Source organism: Bicyclus anynana, chromosome 27 (assembly GCF_947172395.1).
Source record: "Bicyclus anynana chromosome 27, ilBicAnyn1.1, whole genome shotgun sequence".
NCBI classification, from domain to species: domain Eukaryota; kingdom Metazoa; phylum Arthropoda; class Insecta; order Lepidoptera; family Nymphalidae; genus Bicyclus; species Bicyclus anynana.
This window is the reverse complement of record NC_069109.1, coordinates 2,623,130-2,644,112: the sequence shown is the minus strand read 5'-3', so window position 1 is coordinate 2,644,112 and position 20,983 is coordinate 2,623,130. Positions and strand designations below refer to the sequence as shown.

The following is a 20,983-nucleotide window of genomic DNA, read 5'->3' as shown; positions in this document are numbered from 1 at the left end:
ACCAATGGCGGACCAATGGCGGACCAATGGCGGACCAATGGCGGACCAATGGCGGACCAATGGCGGACCAATGGCGGACCAATGGCGGACCAATGGCGGACCAATGGCGGACCAATGGCGGACCAATGGCGGACCAATGGCGGACCAATGGCGGACCAATGGCGGACCAATGGCGGACCAATGGCGGACCAATGGCGGACCAATGGCGGACCAATGGCGGACCAATGGCGGACCAATGGCGGACCAATGGCGGACCAATGGCGGACCAATGGCGGACCAATGGCGGACCAATGGCGGACCAATGGCGGACCAATGGCGGACCAATGGCGGACCAATGGCGGACCAATGGCGGACCAATGGCGGACCAATGGCGGACCAATGGCGGACCAATGGCGGACCAATGGCGGACCAATGGCGGACCAATGGCGGACCAATGGCGGACCAATGGCGGACCAATGGCGGACCAATGGCGGACCAATGGCGGACCAATGGCGGACCAATGGCGGACCAATGGCGGACCAATGGCGGACCAATGGCGGACCAATGGCGGACCAATGGCGGACCAATGGCGGACCAATGGCGGACCAATGGCGGACCAATGGCGGACCAATGGCGGACCAATGGCGGACCAATGGCGGACCAATGGCGGACCAATGGCGGACCAATGGCGGACCAATGGCGGACCAATGGCGGACCAATGGCGGACCAATGGCGGACCAATGGCGGACCAATGGCGGACCAATGGCATTATTGTTGTACATACCACCACCCATATCATTCGCCAAACTAATCTCATCAGTGCGGGCCAATATACCAGTAGCGCCATCTAGTTCGCAAACAGAAACTAATGTCGGGAGAAATGAAATAGAGCGCAACCGTGTATTCACCAGCGCACCCTGGCCCGGTACTCGTCGCTGACGCTGACCCGCTTGATAAAGAAGGAAAAGCAGGCTGACTGCACCAGCTGCGCTGGCAACCCACCAGGGCCTACTCTAGATACTATTTAGCTATGTCCGTCCGAGTTCCTTTCCTACTGTCTAACTTACCAATACCTAAAGACACTGCATATTTGGTAACGGACAACGGTCTTTGGTATCGAGGACTATAGCCGGACAGTATATTAAGGATTAAGCCACCTTTTACTATTGGAGGACTATTGGAGGACTATTGGAGGACTATTGGAGGACTATTGGAGGACTATTGGAGGACTATTGGAGGACTATTGGCGGACTATTGGCGGACTATTGGCGGACTATTGGCGGACTATTGGCGGACTATTGGCGGACTATTGGCGCACCTTGCATTAGAGTACCTTATATCATTCACCAAACTAATCTCATCAGTGCGGGCCAATATACCAGTAGCGCCATCTAGTTCGCAAACAGGAACTAATGTCGGGAGTAATGAAATGAAACCGCTCGCTTAGAGTGCAACCGTGTATTCACCAGCGCACCCTGGCCCGGTACTCGTCGCTGACGCTGACCCGCTTGATGCTTTCGTAGCCCAGGATGATGCAGAAGGAGAAGCACAAGCAGCCAACTGCACCAGCCGCGCCGGCAACCCACCAGGGCCTCCTCTAGATACTATTTAGCTATGGCCGACCGAGTTCCTTTCTTGCCGGACAGTACATTAAGGATTAAGCCACTTTGGACTATTGGCGGACTATTGGCGGACTATTGGCGGACTATTGGCGGACTATTAGCGGACTATTAGCGGACTATTGGCGGACTATTGGCGGACTATTGGCGGACTATTGGCGGACTATTGGCGGACTATTGGCGGACCTTAAATTAGAGCACCTTATATCATTCACCAAAGTAATCTCATCAGTGCGGGCCAATATACCAGTAGCGCCATCTAGTTCGCAAACAGGAACTAATGTCGGGAAAAATGAAATGAAACCGCCCGCTTAGAGTGCAACCGTGTATTCACCAGCGCACCCTGGCCCGGTACTCGTCGCTGACGCTGACCCGCTTGATGCTCTCGTAGCCCAGGATGATGCAGAAGGAGAAGCAGGCTGACTGCACCAGCCGCGCTGAGAGACCCTTCGCGTATAAGCCTATTAAGCCTTCTTCGCGCCACAACTCTTTGAATACTTGTCGCATTGACCCGACGCCTTCCACCTGAGAGAAGACATGAGTAATTATCAACTTTTCCTATAAGAATGGATAGAATTTGGATTACCCCAATGTTACAAGTTCCTCGAGATTAGGTAAGTAGGGTAGTGGCATCAAAAGACGGACCGGACCCCAATAGATGAACGTTTGTGCTAAAATCCCGAAAATAAAAAAAAAAAATTACTAATCCTACTAATATTGTAAAGGCGAAAGTTTGTGTGTAAGTGTGTAAGTATGTTTACTGAAGCGATTTGGCTGAAATTTGTAATGGAAATAGATTTTACTCTGGATTAACACATAGGCTACTTTTCATCCGATTTGTGAAAACGAAATTCCACGTGGACGAAGTCGCGGGCGTCCGCTAGACCTATATGGAACCCAGACTGATTATAGAAGGACCAGTATATAAAGAAGAGGTATTAATTTGTTTGTTAGGCAGCGTAAACACCGTCACGCTGCTAGTGGCGTTAGTAATTTTGAGCTATAATATTTTGTGTTGGAATTGACCATAAACTGTTTAGTGTGGGCATAGAGTGGCTGGTGGGAGGCTTCGGCCGTGGCTAGTTACCACCCTACCGACAAAGACCAAGCGATTTAGCGTTTCGGTACGATGCCGTGTAGAAACCGAAAGGGGTGTGGATTTTCATCCTCCTCCTAACAAGTTAGCCCGCTTCCATCTTAGACTGCATCATCACTTACCATCAGGTGAGATTTTAGTCAAGGGCTGACTTGTAAAGAATAAAAAAAAATAGAGTACATGTCGGATAGGGGAGTCGTTTATGCATTCTAAAAGGATCTTTTAAACCTACACCCAAAGTCACAAGTCCTGGGACCTGCTCGAGGTGTTTCCTCTACCACAAAATGATGGTTTATTTTGTGGTACAGGTTAACGTTATGCCATATTATGTTATGGTAGGAGCACGAGTAATAACAATGTTACCTGTAGCCTGGCGCGGACGATGTCCAGCGGATTGGTGAGGATGGTGGTGGTGAACCCGCCGAGTGTGCCCGCCACGCACTGGATCAATAGGTGCGAAACCCACGAGGGCGATATCCTCAGCAGCTCATCTGTGAGAGTGATATAGCGTAAAAGATTATTTAAAGGTAAGAGGAATGCCCACCGGCCCATTCATCTACCCCGGGAACCCAGGTATCGTTATCAACCCATATTCGGCTCACTGCTGAGCTCTAGTCTCTTCTCAGAATGAGAGGGGTTAGGCCAATAGTCCACCACGCTGGCCCAATGCGGATTGGCAGACTTCACACACGCAGAAATCCAAGAAAATTCTCTGGTATGCTGGTTTCCTCACGATGTTTTCCTTCACCGTTTGAGACACGTGATATTTAATTTCTTAAAATGTACACAACTGAAAAGTTGGAGGTGCATGCCCCGGACCGGATTCGAACCCAATCGGAGGCAGAGGTCATATTTACTGGGCTATCACGTATCTGCCCAAGGTAACCCAGTTATACCCACATATAAAAGTATATGGAGATGATAATATGATGTATAAATAAGTAGAGATGGGCCGAGTACTCGGTTGATACTCGGTACTCGGCGTACTCGGCGGATTTTTTGATACTCGTACTCGGCCGAGTAACTCGGTCGGTGAATGCCGAGTATACCTTGTTTAAGAAAAGCATTATTTAGGTACATATAATTAAATCAACAGTGTTAATCAAAAAGTATTTATCAGTAATTTAGGAAATCTTTGAAAATCTCAAATAAATTAAAATGGAAGATTTAAAAGAGCAACTGTTGAATTTCCCGTCGCTCTTCTTAACAGGAGACTGCGCCTTCTGAGCTAGTGGTAGAGTCACTACGAATAGCCAAACTTGACGTTTCAAAAGTGTTTGTAAACTAAGCCTACTTGAAAAAAACAATTTTGAATTGAATTAATACTTGTTTACGCGCGCGAAATCGGAATTTGATTGAACCGAGTTACTCGGCCAAGTACTCGGTTGAAAAAAAATTTAACCGAGTAAAACTCGGTACTCGTTACTCGGCAAAAGTGTTACTCGGCGCATCTCTATAAATAAGTATCTACTTAAATAATTGGCTTAATAAAAGTATGTTTCTTGAAGTAAAAACCCTTTTTATTATCACTCTTCGCCGGTGTATGATAAGGCGAAGTAACATTTGAAGCTGTATTATTTTCTGTTACCAACAAGCTTAATAAACAAGAAATTGTGTAATTATTTGATTGTATGTATTTTATTTTATTTATACAACTTGCACACTCGTGTTTTTGCATTTTCCTACACCCAAGGTTGCCTGGAAGAAATCGCTACGTAGCGATAAGGCCGCCTTTTGTTTGTTTGTTTTTTACAACATTCAACTAAATTAATAGTGTGCAAATATTATACATGGTGAAAAAATTAAAGAAATTCAAACAGTCACAATTACCAAAATAAATGAAATGAAATTAAATAAGGATCTGGTTAAATAATTGGCTTGATAAAAGAAAAAAAAAATATGTTTCTTAAAGAGAAAATCTTTTTTTATTATCACTCTTCTTACTCAAAAAGTTCGCCGGTGTATTAAACCGGCGAAGTAACATTTGAAGCTGCATTATTTTCTGTTACCAACAAGCTTAATAAACAAGAGAAAACGAACAAATAAACCAATCATAAGTCTTCAAAAAATGTCTAGCTGTATTATTTTTTTCTGTTACCAACAAGCATAACACACAAGAAAACAAACAAATCAATCATAATTTTTCAAAAAATGACTTAAAACTCAGGTTGTATGGTCAACGATCTTTGCCTGTCCCCATTGTCGTTACTCAGGTTGTATGGTCAACGATCTTTGCCTGTCCCCATTGTCGTAACTCAGGTTGTATGGTCAACGATCTTTGCCTGTCCCCATTGTCGTAACTCAGGTTGTATGGTCAACGATCTTTACCTGTCCCCATTGTCGTAACTCAGGTTGTATGGTCAACGATCTTTGCCTGTCCCCATTGTCGTAACTCAGGTTGTATGGTCAACGACCTTTGCCTGTCCCCATTGTCTTCGTCAGGTACATCCCTAGCGGGTTCACCAGCTGAGCTGTACCTTGGTAAGCGGTGTAGAGCGCCCACCATAGCGCGGAGTTGGGCACGTAGGCCGCGAGCGAGGCGGCGTACCCGCGGTAGTAGCCGCGCGCGCCGTGCAGCCGGTACACGCGCGCCGCCACCTCACGAGCTAACGCGGCGCGCGAGCGACGCTTCGCCAGGTCCAGCCCCAGCGGGTTCATCACCTGAACAACAACAGCCCTTTAGGTCAGTATTTTCCTAAACTTATGGTTTGGTATGGTATAAACTATAAGATAAAATAAAGTTTATTAGATAAAATAATTATAACACAAGAAGAACATCGTCATTATCAACCCATATTCAGCTCACTGCTGAGTTCGAGTCTCCTTTCAGAATGAGAGGGGTTAGGCCAATACTCCACCACGCTGGCCCAATGCGGATTGGCAGACTTCACACACGCAGAGAATTAAGAAAATTCTCTGGTGTGCAGGTTTCCTCACGATGTTTTCCTTCACCGTTTGAGACACGTGATATTTAATTTCTTAAAATGCACACAACTGAAAAGTTGGAGGTGCATGCCCCGGACCGGATTCGAACCTACGCCCTCCGGAATCGGAGGCAGAGGTCATATCCACTGGGCTATCACGGCCGTGAACTACTCATCATAATCAAACTACAACACTTCAAGGCTCTCAAGACTTCTCGAAAGACTTCGAGAAAATCGATGTAAACTTTTAACCTCTATTTACATTTTCGCATGTTTTCTACATATACCCGTATTACAAATAGTTCGCCTAATTTTACAAAAGTATAACTCCAATCTTTAACCCTAACACGTTTATTAACGTGTTAGGGTTAAAGATCATGATATCATCATCATCATCACATGAAAATTTTTACAAATACAACTTGAGACATGAACGGAGACCCCCCCCTTTCAACCTCTATTTCACCCCTTTTTCATTTAATTTTCACAACATAAATGTTTCTCTCATTTAGATTCATATTTAGCTCAATGTTGAGCTCGAGTCTCCTCTCAGAATGAGAGTGGTTAGGGCCTAAGTTAGGGCAATAGTCCACCACGCTGGCCCAATGCAGATTGGAAGACTTCACACACGCAGATAATTAAGAAAACTCTCTGGTATGTAGGTTTCCTCACGATGTTTTCCTTCACCGTTTGAGACACGTGATATTTAATTTCTTAAAATTCACACAACTGAAAAGAAAATAAATTCTTTACTTAACTGGCATAAAAAAGCAATATAGTAATACTTACAATAGTTTTAGTGCCGCAACTGCTGGACCCTTTGACAAGGCCGAGCACCATCAGATGCTGACTCAGCACATCGAAGGGTACAATGACCGTCTGCCCCACTATCGACGCGCACCCGCCGCCTATAAACGACTGGAAATATAAAAAATCATCAGTCGTGGGTTTATCTGTCATCGCTACCCCCCTCCCGCGGACCATCGGGAGTGTTAAGAACGAATTTGCCAAGCTATTATCACGGAGTACCTTATTATTAGGGTCGTAAGGTCCACATTAGGCAGGATAGATAGATATACTTTATTTGCACACCACAAAGACAAAAACAAGTGAAATAAAAACAAATTAGGAAGAGATCAGCATACAAAAGGCGGCGTTTAGGAAAACTTAAGGACATCAGCAGGTGACGTAAAACAAAAATAACCCTAGTATTAGTAATACACATACATACAAATAATTTACATCCTAATGACAGGATGACAGTTTATTAAATCACTACATAGTAGATTTTTCTGTCCCTATATCCCCATGTATGCTTAAATCTTTAAAACCATCGATCATAGATCGTTAGATGGGCCTCAAATCGTCGCGGAATTGTCATTGGTTTCGCACATTGATTGTCATCACTCGTAACACATTATTCTTTATTCATGTTTTTGTTTGTGTTTTTACACTTCCAAAATGAACACGAAGGCATAATTAAGGGATTAAAATATTTTTTCAAGTCCACATCCACTCACAGCATGCGCTTGTTACGTACTAAGATAAGATGTGCGTGCACATCTTTGGGTAAAGACATAAAATTGTGCGTTTTTTAGTATGGAGGGACCCATCTAACGATTTATATCGATGTTTAAAACTACGCAACGGATTTTGATGCGGTTTTTTTAATAGATAGAGGGATTGAAGAGGAAGGTTTATATATATAACTAGCGACCCGCCCCGGCTTCGCACGGGTGCAATGCTGATACTAAATACACAAAAAAAAACTGAACGTTGTATATAAAAACATAGCGGCCTGCTTCGGCTTCGCACGGGTATCACACTAATATTATAAAGGCGAAAGTTTGTATGTATGTTTGTTTCTCCTTTACGCTGCGGCTACTGAAGCGATTTGGCTGAAATTTGGAATGGAAATAGATTTCACTCTGGATTAACACATAGGCTACTCTTCATCCTGGAAAAATCCATGGTTCCCGTGGGATTTGTGAAAAACTGAATTCCACGCGGACGAAGTCGCGGGCGTCCGCTAGTTGTATATAAATGAAGAGTATGCTAACAGTAAAGCAATTTTGTAGAAGTAACAAAGTATCTGCAATCGAAACCAAGACTGTTCTCCTTCACATCATTATCAATTTATCAATCCATATTCGGCTCACTGCTGAGCTCGAGTCTCCTCTCAGAATGAGAGGGGTTAGGCCAATAGTCCACCACGCTGGCCCAATGCGGATTGGCGGACTTGACACACGCAGAGAATTATGAAAATTCTCTGGTATGCAGGTTTCCTCACGATGTTTTCCTTCACCGTTTGAGACACGTGATATTTAATTTCTTAAAATGCACACAACTAAAAAAGTTTGAGGTGTAAGCCCTCGATCAGATTCGAACCCACACCCTCCGGAATCGGAGGCAGAGGTCATATCCACTGGGCTATCACTCTCACTCTTAGCTTACTCTTCATGTTCTCTTTAAAACTACCCTCTATTTTGCTTAGTGTTAAATATGAAAGTACCTTCATTCGTGGACTGACTTCGTACTTCCCAAGCTCGTGCCTGACGCCTTCGTAGGTAGATATGTAGAACACGCCCGATATTATCTGAAACTGTTACAAAAAACAACAATTTTAATAAAATAAATAAATCCCCACCCCTTAGCTCCTCTCTCAGCGCGCTACGAATGGACAGGGGCTGAAAGAAAATTACTGTTACGTTAAAAAGATTTTTCACTACTCTTGCTCAAAAATATTGTCATATTACCACTCCACAGCGGGGCTAAACAAGCATATTAGCCTCTAGGGGCTAAAGTAATTTTGTTTTTTTAATTATTGTCTGTTACGAGTACTAGCCAAGTACTAGCCTACTTTATATCGAAGGAGGTTATATGGCTCCGCGCGTCGAGCGATTGAGCTAGAGGTAAGGTCCTGACTGTTTGATAAAAATAAAACTTGGAATTGGAATAAAATGCAGCGTTCTTGTCTGTGGAATGCGGTTATTTTTTTTTATTTGATTTTTATTGAGTTGCGAATATAGAGCGAGATTTGAAGACAAGGGTGCACCTTTGCCTTTTCTTTATGGGAAAAAATTATATTAATAAAGAAAATAAAATTAAAGAGCGAGAATTTAAAAACAGTGTCGTGAATTACTTGATAATTTTAAATAAATTCATTGTGAATTTGTGAACGTAATTTACATGTTTCGCAACATTAATTATTGTCTTCATCTAGTGAGAATGGTGACCCTAATTTGGAGATGGATCAAAAAAGACTTACAAATTAAACACCTACTTACGAAAAAATTAATAAGTGGAGAAAAGAACAACAAGTGCATTCTTACTTACCAACTTCCGCATGGTGTTTTTTAAACAATTATCTAACATGTTTACCCCTCATATTCATTATTCAACTTCTCTGTAGTCGGAAATTAAATTACCGGGTAAAAGCATTTCCCCGAAACATTCAAAGTTGTAGCATTTTGTACCTACATTTTAATTTTCAAATAAAATAAATCATTGAATATTGTACTAAACTATTTTATTTTCTCGCAATCGTAGTGAAAAGCAGAGTGTAACACGTGCGGCTAAACCCATTATAAACTCGTTTTCTATTTAGGCGGCCCTCGCCTTCGTCTCGGGCCCTAAAAATACCTCGTATATAATGGGTATAACAATCTACTATTATTAGTTTCTACGATTTACGAACATGATGCTCAACACGAGCAGAGAAGGGGAATGTTGATCGATCGTCAAGGAATTCCTTAACCCTACATCCTATAGTCACAAGTTCGGGACTCTGCTCGCTTCTCTACCACGCGATGGACCCAGAACCCGCACGGTGAATCTATGGAATGCTAAGATGTTCGTCTCATACGATCTACGAACATGATGATTTCAATGGAATTACGTAAATACTAGTTTTTTTTACCACGACATGTTCCATTACGTAAAATGATGAAAATTATGTCATTTCTTTGAAAACACAATGTTAGATTAGATGATTTCAAAAACGAAAATACGATGAAAAACGATGTAGTGACTGATTGTTTGAGTGGTACACCGAGTTACATAATAACCCTGAAGGATAATGGCTTATGGTTTTTCGTGCGTGCACCCAACTTTCATCGACGTTATGACGTCATAACTTAGTACTTACACTAGACAGCCAAAATCCTCGATACAGTCCGCCCACTCCTTCGTTAGCATAGATCTTTGTGATAGCATCCGACACGCCTTTGTAGGCCTCCTTCTTTCTTTGTATTTGTATCTGCGTCTTTATTAGTGTCAGAGGATATAATGCACAGCGTACTGAAAAAAAAGTGTGTGTCAGCTCCGACGAACGAATGGAGTTTACTCTTCCAGATCGACTGTCTAAATAGTGTATGTTGTCCCACAGCATACACAATGTACGTCTCAATACCTACGCCTAAAAAGTGAAAGGTGCGCAACCGAGGAGGAGCAATTGGCAGCGCTAGGTGAAAGGTGCGCAGAATAGGTTGCGCACAAAAAACGTATTCGTTCATCGAATTTTACTGCTCATTTTTTTTTGTTCACACAGGGGCTATGTGCATATGAAAATCGATTCTTATGGAGTAAACTCCAAAAATACAACTATAATAGTGTGCAAATTTTATGCCGTTTCGAAGTTTCGAGTTTCGCTTTACAAAACAAGATTAGGTAGCGGTTACGCAGGGGCGCGGCTGCAGGGCATCACCTTCCACGCGCCTGCCTGTCAACCGTAGTCGCCTCACGCGTCTACATTTTATATGTGACCTGCGCATAGCGACATCCGCATGTTACATGTTTCTGATGTTTTGTGTTGTAATTATTGTTTATCGTAAATTGTTTAAATTCAATTTTTCACAATGATAAAAAAATATATCAACCAACTTCAATCATGACTACAATCTCACCTGATGGTAAGTAATGATGCAGTCTAAGATGGAAGCGGGCTAACTTGTTAGGAGTAGTATGAAAATCCACACCCCTTGTTTATACACGACATTTTACCTAACCGCTAAATCACTTGGCTGTACATCTTTGCTGGTATGGTGGTAACTAGCAACGGCCAGTTATTTGCACCAGTTGCTTGTGCACTCAAATGAATATGGTTTAAAAAAAAGGTTTAATAGCTGAAAAAATATATTAGCTTTGAAATCCATTACCTGTAAAACTACTCAACGTATAAAGCGGGAAGAATTTACTCTTGTCCATCATACTCCATTCTATGGTTGTTATAAGCTGTGGAGGAGGGGTCTCTACCATTGTGGCGGCCATCGCTTCTTTAGAATCCCCTTTCTTGTCTCGCTCACTATCTCGCTCTATCTCTTTCTCTCTTAGGATGTTCCATACGTTCAGAAGCATCTAACTCTATTCTATATTGTCTGTGTCTAAGTTATACTATTTTGTAACTATTTTCACTTATATGTCTTTGGTTAATATACTGATTTGAAATCTAACATTGTATTGTTTAATAATAAATAGTTCTAATTTTTTATTGCATTAAATACAATATAAATGGAATTATAATTAATAACGATAATTTAATTTGATTTGTAAACAGATTTAAATTATAATAAAATAATATTCTCTATTTAACAGTTACTGTTGTTAGACTAGAAGACTGTTTGACAGTCTAGGTAATTTTTGACAATTTCAACGTCAAATATATATTACAAGTTATGTAAATGGACTCCAATTCTTCCATGGCTTCGGTTACGTCACAATGTAAATCTGTAACTAAAAAAAAATTGGTTAAAACTATGATGGTTAAACTGCTTTGTTGAACCAGGGGATGCCTAAACTGCTTTGTTGAACCAGGGGATGCTTAAACTGCTTTGTTGAACCAGGGGATGCTTAAACTGCTTTGTTGAACCAGGGGATGCTTAAACTGCTTTGTTGAACCAGGGGATGCTTAAACTGCTTTGTTGAACCAGGTGATGCTTAAACTGCTTTGTTGAACCAGGGGATGCTTAAACTGCTTTGTTGAACCAGGGGATGCTTAAACAGCTTTGTTGAACCAGGGGATGCTTAAACTGCTTTGTTGAACCAGGGGATGCTCAAATGCTTTGTTGAACCAGGGGATGCTTAAACTGCTTTGTTGAACCAGGGGATGCTTAAACTGCTTTGTTGAACCAGGGGATGCTTAAACTGCTTTGTTGAACCAGGGGATGCTTAAACTGCTGTGTTGAACCAGGGGATGCTTAAACTGCTTTGTTGAACCAGGGGATGCTTAAACTGCTTTGTTGAACCAGGGGATGCTCAAATGCTTTGTTGAACCAGGTGATGCTTAAACTGCTTTGTTGAACCAGGGGATGCTTAATCTGCTTTGTTGAACCAGGGGATGCTTAAACTGCTTTGTTGAACCAGGGGATGCTAAAACTGCTTTGTTGAACCAGGGGATGCTTAAACTGCTTTGTAGAACCAGGGTATGCTTAAACTACTTTGTTGAACCAGGGGTTGCCAGATGTGGCTTCCTGACATGATTCCTGGGTTGAGCTATGATATATTGAGCATTTTCTTCTTTTAAGAAATTTTCAAATTAAAGTTAAAATTCTTAAACTTCGTAGTCCAGTGCCTCAGTAGACACTGATGCAGAGGTACTTGGTTTATCCTGACTTTCATCATCATTATCATTATCATTATCATTATCAACCCATATTCGCCTCACTTCTGAGCTCCTCTCTGAGTGAGAGGGGTTAGGCCAAAATAGTCCACCACGCTGGCCCAATGTGGATTAGACTTTACATATGCAGAGAATGAAGAAAATCTCAGGTATGTAGATGTAGAATTCTCATAATGTTTAACTGTCATCGTTTGAGACACATGATATTTAATTTATTAAAATGCACATAACTGAAAAGTTGGAGGTGCATTCCCCGGACCAGATTCAAACCTACACCCTCTTATTTAGTAGGCACTTAAAATATCTATTAGTATAAAATCTACTGAGTTTCTTAGAAGCAAAGCGATTATAACCTGAACTGGGACTCAAACCCACCACCCCAAGAGACAAAGGCACATAGGCGAACCACTGAACCAACAAGGAAGTTATAAATAAAACTGATTTATTCATCAATCATAAACTAATCTTGTGACAGATAAAATTTTATTCAAACACTTCCTGAGAATCAAACTCTGGACATAACAAAACGAAGCTAAATGTAACAACTGCAAGACTCAATCAGCAAAATTAAGAAACTTCAACATTAATTAAATATTGCACAAGGGCAAGGCCCTTGGTTTTATTCTTAGAAGATTAATGTTTATACAATGATAATTTTTTAACCAACAAAACTGCTTCAATTACGTAAAACCAGTACTTCCTACTTAGATAAAAGCCTTAAGATCAATAAATTAGACACACTATAGCTATAACAATTGATTTACAACTTACAATGTAACAAATTATAAACATTTCTATGGAATATAGTCAAGTCGGTATAGTCTTACCTTTTGCACTCGTCAATGTCCATTATAGATGTCAATACGTATATAAATCATGCAATTGTTGAAAAGCACGCCTTGAAAGATGTTTTATGTAATAATTTACACGATTTTAGTAATTTATCCGTGAAAACTGAAGGCCTTCGATTTATTGCTTTAGTACGACGTACGTCATTACGTCAGACGTCAGTCAGCTGATTGGCATTTGACCACAGATGATTTACGTAAGTATCATTTGGCAGTGACATAATGGAATTGTCAAAACGTAGATTGAACTCTCAGAGGATTTCATACGTTTTATTCCCTTGTCTTCATGACTCTTAGACCATCAATAACAGGACCTGCCTCGCTAACCGTTACCCCTCTGGCAAAGATCAAAAATCTATGATCTAACGCGTTTATAAAGACTGTTGCTATAGAAGATGTTTCATTGTTGTAATCGTTTTTGTCGTGTAAAGAGCTCCCTAAAAATGCCGGTTTGTGTAGTTGAATAGCATAAAAAACGGCCAAAAACTTGTAGTTTAGTAAAAGATGGAGTAACATTTAATTTGAAAGTATTTATACCTTAATTTAATCAAATTTGTAATAAAAACAATTTCTAAAAAGAATCGATTATTTTGACGGAACAGCCAAAAATCAACCAGTAATCGATTATTCTATGTATTTAATTTATTTTTTTATTTATTTATTTATACTTTATTGCACAAAATAAAACAAAAACAATAACAAAGGAAAACATAGAAAACAAGTATGTGCAAAGGCGGTCTTATTGCTTATAGCAATATCTACCAGACAACCTTTGGATAAAGGAATTAATGTAATTAAATTAATCTGTGGATAGTCTAAGCGATGTGTTTGTTAGACTGTGTAAAAATTTCACGTGTGTGTATTGCGAATCAAATTTATAGTTGTGTGTAGGGTATGGACATAATATTTTTTTATGGTGTTAAATTTTTTCGATGTGTGAGATTACCTGGTCCCCGTCAAAAAACGTCAGACAATTTTGTTTGTGAATTTGAGTGCGATGCATCTCCATTTTCTAATTTCTCTATGTCATGACTAGACTCAACAGAAGACATGGCTGTACGGTGTAATACCTTTGCCATTTCCCTACAGAAAAAAAAATACTTTATCTCAAATGTCTATAGTCTATAGTGATCTGTGGTCTATATTCAATATCATATACTTACTCTACTCTTTGTTCAATATTCTTCAATCTGTTATCTGTGGTGTCGTTGTTTTGATTCCAAATTCCAATTTCTTCAAAGCTTTTATTTATTTATTTTCAGATTTTCTTACACTAAAATGGTAATAAACTTTGTTTTGTAATGCAGATTATTTCTAATATTTATTTTTTATGATACAAATAAAATTTCATGTGTTCCAGGCACGTTATTTCAAAGAGCAAGACATAGACGGTACGAAGTTTTCTTATCTATTTTTAAGTTATAATTGCAAAGTATTCAAGAACAATTTGTAGTGTTTTAGATTAGATTAATCTTTCTAGTGCGCCTTATAAATTAATATTACAAACAGGTATGGTAAAACTGTTGAAATAACAAATTTATTTGATACTGTTATTTGCCCTACTTTTCGGTATTCAGTCAGAATCTCACATCTATAAGTGGGCTGCGATCTGTAGTCTATGTAGTCTGTACGCTGTAGAAGAAGGTGCAAGAGAATTACCAGCAAAGTCTCTATAACTTGCTTAAAGACCTTGGCCTCTCTAGAAGTGCCGCTAGTTCTACATTAGAAGGAGTATCCAAAGCTGCTCTTATAATCTGACCAAATTTGGCTAGGCAGGGAGAACAATACATGCAGAGAACGGGGAGTGTTGATCAATCGTCAAAGAATTCCTTAAACCTACATCCTGTAGTCACAAGTTAAGGACTCTACCACGCGAAAGACCCGGCACCCGCATGGTGAATCCATGGAATGCTAAGATATTTGTCTCCCTTATGTAAAGTCAATAAAGCAATAAAAAAGAATTGTACTTATTTCAGAGTTCAGAGAATGCTTCTACCTGTTTGCAAGGTCCGGTCAGATCACGTCCCTGGACGAGCTGACGGTGGTCATGAGATCTCTCGGCATGAGTCCCACTATACAGGAGTTGACAGGTCTGATTTTTTGTGTATGATAGTTTTTCTTTTTATCTTTCCTCTATCTGAGATCTAGATCTATCTAAATTGATGAAATTTAAAAAATACGAACAAGACGACTGTGAGATGCTATAGACTCGAGGTGAAAAAAAAATATTGCAAAATGGGTATCAAATTCAAGGGCTTTTTGAGAGGATTTCAAAACGGTATATCATGGTCATGTTTAAAAAAAACTACAATTAGAAAAACGTTATTTATTTGTTTAATAAAATACACGAGGCGGATGACTATGGGTGCGAGGTTTATGAAGTGAAGTTTTAGAATACCTAAAATAGACTAAATTTTATATTGATTATAAAAATCGGACAAGTGCGAGTCGGATTCGCCCATTATCGTACTTTGTAACATGTAACAAACGTAACAAATAAATCCTACATTCACCATATATCTTAACTAAAAAGTGTGAAATAAATAAATGAATTAAACAAATAAGAAAACCCGACTGCATAAATGAAAAGAAAAAAAAACAAGTTCAGTCCAGAAGTGTAAAAAGAAATGAGAAAACAGTTTTGACCTATTATATTGAATAGAATGATTTTTGTCTACATTTTTTAATAGGTCCCAACTTATAAATGTGTTATTTATATAGCTTATTTCACTCCTTTATAATTTTTTTTTCGCATATTTCAATGCATGAGGTAAGTAACTACTAAATACGCACCATAAAGCATTGATATGATTCTTTCAGGTTACCTCAAAGGCAAAGGAGGTAAGATGTCATTCGCCGACTTCCTCGAGGTCATGCACATTCACTCACGTGCTGAAAACTTACCCCATGAAGTAAGTATGGTTTAAACAAATAAATAAAATAAAAAGCCTTTTATTTCTTCTTATTAACAGTTTACAATGGGGATGATGACTAGGTTTGAATATATTGATTTTTATGATACATTCGGGTAAATAAGATCAATGTTAACTAATTTATACATAAAAAGCAAAGATTGACTGGATATTTGCAAAATAAATGAAATTAAAAATCTTTTGTCGTAATTAGATGAAAATTCATACAGTTTTAGCTTCCTTACATTAAATGTGACATTTTTTAATATTTGAACTATAAATATAAACGCACAAGTAACAAAGATATTAGTAATTTTGTTTGAACGCCCATACAAATCTAACGATCATTAAGTACATTGCCTACGACGTTATTAGTTCGTGCCATTTTGTATGGGGCGTTTTTCAGGGATCCGCGGCAGCGCCGCAAATCTGACCCTTTAAATCCCTGTAGCTCCGAAAGTAATGATCGCAGATACCCTGTTCCTTTTACAAAATTGCTTTACTATTAGCAAACTCTTAATTTATATACAATTTAAAAAACTGTCATCATCCCTATTAATCAGGTGTTAGGTATTTGAATTTCTTGTTTAATTTAAGTAAGTTATAATATTAAAAGTTTCATTTTTTCCTTTTATTTAAAAGAAGAACCCTTTACGGTGAAGGCCTCCAGGTGTTGCCATTTTAATCGGTCTTGTATGGTTTAAAACATGAAAATTTTGAAATTCATAAATTTTCAACAATAAAATCTTCTAGCTTCTACAAACAATGAATCAATACTATATGTATATTAATATTATAAACCTGAAGTGTATGTTTGTTATGAATTTGCTAATTTCAATATTGTAAAATTATTTTAAAAAATTTTGGATAACCCATTTATTTGATTAAAATTATATTCATAAACTAGCGGACCCGGTCAAGCTTAGCTTTGACTTATGTGCACTTCTTCCCTAACCCTACCCTACACTACCCTACTCCTACCCCTACCCTACCCTACCCCTATCTTACCCCTACCCTATGAAAATCGGTCCAGCAGATCTCGAGTTAAAGGTGTTGTAACAAACCCGACTTTCTTTTATACATATATATAGATTTTATGTGAATTATGATAATTTAATGTGAGTAATCTAAACTACTAAACTGATTTTTTTCGGTAATGGTATGGTAATGGCAACACGAGCAGAGAAGGGGAGTGTTGATCGATCGTCAAGGAATTCCTTAACCCTACATCCTGTAGTCACAAGTCCGAGACTCTGCTCAGAGTTCTTCTCTCTACCACGCGATCCGGCACCCGCACGGTTAATTCATGGAATGCTAAGATATTCGTCTCTCGTAATCTACATTATCAGCTAGTTACTAGCTATATTTTATCTGGAAGAAATGGAAATTCCACCTCTCTTCTATAACACTGCTAATATCTTTTAGATGAATATCTTAGCAATCCATATATATAATGAGCTGAGAAACTCTGAGCAGAGTCCCGGACTTGTGACCAATGGATGTAGGGTTAAGAATTACTTGACAATTTATTAACATTCCCCTCCTCTGCGATAATTTTATATTTTGTTACAGGTGGTGAACGCGTTCAAAGCAGGCGATAATGACAAGAGGGGCGTAATCCCCGCCAAGCAGCTGCGGAACCTTCTGCAGAACTGGGGCGAAGGCCTATCGCCGCGCGAGGTGAATTGCTGATTTCCATGGCATTTTGATTAGCTATCCCATATTATACTTAGTGATGATGTATGGATTGCTATGTAGTGATTTTTTTTTTTAATGCAGATAGGCTCGCGTTTGACCATGACCTAACTTGATGGTAAGTGTAGATACAGTCTAAGATGGGACACGCTTGCCTAGAAGGTGCCTATTCACTCTTGTTTTATAATAAGTAATACATTTATAATGAGTTTTTTTTGACGGCCTCCGTGGCGCAGTGGTATGCGCGGTGAATTTAATGACGGAGGTCCTGGGTTCGATCCCCGGCTGGGCCGATTGAGGTTTTCTTAATTGGTCCAGGTCTAGCTGGTGGGAGGCTTCGGCCGTGGCTAGTTACCACCCTACCGACAAAGACGTACCGCCAAGCGATTTAACGTTCCGGTACGATGTCGTGTAGAAACTGAAAGGAGTGTGGATTTTCATCCTCCTCCTAACAAGTTAGCCCGCTTCCATCTTAGATTACATCATCACTTACCATCAGGTGAGATTGTAGTCAAGGGCTAACTTGTAAAGAATAAAAAAAAAAAGAGTAAAACATACGCGTCAAATTGAGAACATCCTCTTTTTTTAAAGTTGGTAATAAAAAAAAATAAAAACTGCTCTAATAATGAATAATATTGTTTTCGTTTCAGGTTGACAACATATTCCGTGAAGCGAACGTCTCAAACAACGGCATAGTCCGCTACGAAGACTTCGTCAAAATAGCCTGCGCGCCCGTCCCTGATTATTACTAAATATTCATTATACAGGGTGCTCGGGAGTATTTGCCATAACGTCTAGGTGTTGACAAGTCCACTTATAGGAGGCGAACTGCATAACTAATATTTTTGGAGTTTATTCTTTAAGAATCGATTTTTCATTTATTGCCCCCTGTATGAAAAAAATATGGGCAGTAAAATTCGATGTAAATTCGAGTAAAATTCGAATGACAGCGTTACGTTTTTGTGCGCAACCTATTCTGCGCACCTTTCACCGTGCACACACTGCGACCTGCTGCTCCTCGGTTGCGCACCTTTCACTTTTCAAGCGTTAGTATTGAGACGTACATAGTGTATGCTGTGGGACAATATCACTATTTATACAGTCGATCTGAAAGAGTTCACTCTATTCATGCGTTGGAGCTGACACACACTTTTATTTTTTTTTTACTAAAAAATAAATAGTTTTTAACTTTTCATACAAAATAATTCCAACTATCCATGTAACGCCTTTGTTGCATTTTAAAATATATAAAACTTGGCTACATCTTAATTATGGATGCGTATAAGGGACACATATTAAGATCTATTTACAAAAGAAATTTGCTGGTGGGAGGCTTCGGCCGTGGCTATAAGACGTACCGCCAAGCGATTTAGCGTTCCGGTACGATATCGTGTAGAAACCGAAAAGGGGTGTCGATTTTCATCCTCCTCCTGACAAGTTAGCCCGCTTCCATCTTAGACTGCATCATCACTTACCATCAGGTGAGATTGTAGTCAAGGGCTAACTTGTAAAGAATAAAAAAAAAAAGAGATATTATTTACCCTGAAAATATTAATTTTAGAACACATGTTCCTTGAACATTTTTGATTAATTTTCCTACAATTATGGAAAATACTTCCGAGCACCCTGTATATGACTTAATACTGTAGTTTCAAGTTCGTCTTAACATTCCCTCATACAAATGTATTTAGTAAAACTAAACATGTTTTCATACAAGTGTGTCAGTGAAACTAAAGATTCCTTCATACAAATGTATTAGTTAAAATAAACAATCCTTCATACAGATATATCTAGTAAAACTAAACATTCCTCCATACAAATGTCAGACATTTATCATTTTTAAAAGTTGTAAGTTGGTCATTTTATGTAATACCTTGTAGAAAAAAAAAATAACCATCCATACCATTCAAAAGTTACAGTAACTTTTGAATTGACTAGATCACATCATATTAAATATAAAAAAAAAACATATTTTTTTAAAATTATATATACAAAAAATATATCAAAGTGTTATATTATATAAGTAAAACTTCTTAAAACTTGAGAAATAAATTAGTGAATACGTTACGAAAACTGTAATCGGGCGATGCGTGCCATCTACAGGCATAATGAAACATTGCTTGGTATTTTAAACCACCACTAGATGGCGTTTTCAGAGAACTTTGAAACAACCCCTTTTCTACACAAAAACCCGTAGCGATTATTATTAAAATATTTATAGATATTAAGAATTATTGTGGTGAATTTATCAAATAAAACAAATGTATTTTATCATCAAAATCGTTTTATTTTATTTTTCAAATATAACAAACATCCTGTAACATGATATGGCACTAGTGTTGTGGTCCATTTCGCTAAAACGTCGAGTTGTTTGATTATAGAAATTATTTAAAGATATTACAGAAATTATTGAGAAAAATCACAAAAAATATTTTGAGATATTACAGAAATTATTGAGAAAAATTGCTAAAGATATTTTGAGATATTACATAAATTAGTGAGAATAATCACAAAAAATATTTTGAGATATTACAGAAATTATTGAGAAAAATTGCAAAAGATATTTTGAGATATTACATAAATTAGTGAGAATAATCACAAAAAATATTTTGAGATATTACAGAAATTATTGAGAAAAATTGCAAAAGATATTTTGAGATATTACATAAATTAGTGAGAATAATCACAAAAAATATTTTGAGATTTTTGTGAAATTATTGAGAAAAATTGCAAAAGATATTTTGAGATATTACAGAAATTATTGAGAAAAATCACAAAAAATATTTTGAGATATTACAGAAATTATTGACAAAAATTACAAAAAAATATTTTGGTATATTACAGTAATTATTCGAAAGATTGTAGAAATGATGTTTTATGAAATATTACATATTACAGAAATTATTTAACAATAACAAAAAGTATTTGGTGATGTTTTGGATTAAAGAAATTCTTTAAATGTATTACAGTGTGCCTAGTAACAGTTTTAGAGCTGTGATAGCCCAGTGGATATGACCTCTGCCTCTGATTCCGGAGGGTGTGGGTTCGAATCCGGTCGGGGCATGCACCTCCAATTTTTCAGTTGTGTGCATTTTAATAAATTAAATATCACGTGTCTCAATCGGTGAAGGAAAACATCGTGAAGAAACCTGCATACCAGAGAATTATCTTAATTCTCTGCGTGTGTGAAGTCTGCCAATCCGCATTGGGCCAGCGTGGTGGACTATTGGCCTAACCCCTCTCATTCTGAGAGGAGACTCGAGCTCAGCAGTGAGCCGAATATGGGTTGATGAC

At 38.7% G+C, this 20,983-nt stretch overlaps 2 protein-coding genes across 3 annotated transcripts; one reads left to right on the top strand and one right to left on the bottom strand.

Moving 5' to 3' along the window:
- Window positions 1-1,909: 1,909 nt before the first annotated feature.
- On the bottom strand, window positions 1,910-13,245 carry LOC112056655 (solute carrier family 25 member 44). 2 transcript variants are annotated; one of them, XM_052890175.1, is made up of 8 exons: window positions 13,062-13,245; window positions 10,775-11,348; window positions 9,766-9,917; window positions 8,131-8,220; window positions 6,408-6,536; window positions 5,172-5,355; window positions 3,058-3,185; window positions 1,910-2,123 (listed from the first exon to the last, which is right to left on the bottom strand). In XM_052890175.1, the coding sequence occupies exons 2-8, from the start codon at window positions 10,971-10,973 to the stop codon at window positions 1,929-1,931; spliced, it is 1,077 nt and encodes a 358-aa protein (XP_052746135.1). In that variant the 5' UTR covers window positions 10,974-11,348; window positions 13,062-13,245; the 3' UTR covers window positions 1,910-1,928. The 2 variants fall into 2 exon arrangements, with proteins under 2 accessions (XP_052746135.1, XP_052746136.1); XM_052890176.1 differs by having other exon boundaries at window positions 10,775-11,342.
- Window positions 13,246-14,240: 995 nt separating this feature from the next.
- On the top strand, window positions 14,241-19,969 carry LOC112046950 (calmodulin-like protein 4). Its single transcript, XM_052890110.1, has 6 exons — window positions 14,241-14,363; window positions 14,443-14,473; window positions 15,059-15,172; window positions 15,903-15,994; window positions 17,567-17,674; window positions 18,340-19,969. Exons 1-6 carry the CDS (start codon window positions 14,361-14,363, stop codon window positions 18,439-18,441), a joined length of 450 nt encoding a protein of 149 aa, XP_052746070.1. The 5' UTR covers window positions 14,241-14,360; the 3' UTR covers window positions 18,442-19,969.
- The last annotated feature ends 1,014 nt before the right edge of the window (window positions 19,970-20,983 follow it).

Excerpts from the sequence above, each read along its gene's own strand:
- LOC112056655 (XM_052890175.1), bottom strand. The coding sequence starts at position 10,973 with ATGCTTCTGAACGTATGGAACATCCTAAGAGAGAAAGAGATAGAGCGA. Across the intron at positions 9,918-10,774 it reads TACGTTGAGTAGTTTTACAG|TACGCTGTGCATTATATCCT; the intron begins GTAATGGATTTC and ends CTTTTTTTTCAG. Across the intron at positions 8,221-9,765 it reads GAGGATTTTGGCTGTCTAGT|TTTCAGATAATATCGGGCGT; the intron begins GTAAGTACTAAG and ends TTTTTGTAACAG.
- LOC112046950 (XM_052890110.1), top strand. Across the intron at positions 14,474-15,058 it reads CAAAGAGCAAGACATAGACG|AGTTCAGAGAATGCTTCTAC; the intron begins GTACGAAGTTTT and ends TACTTATTTCAG. Across the intron at positions 17,675-18,339 it reads AAGGCCTATCGCCGCGCGAG|GTTGACAACATATTCCGTGA; the intron begins GTGAATTGCTGA and ends TTTTCGTTTCAG.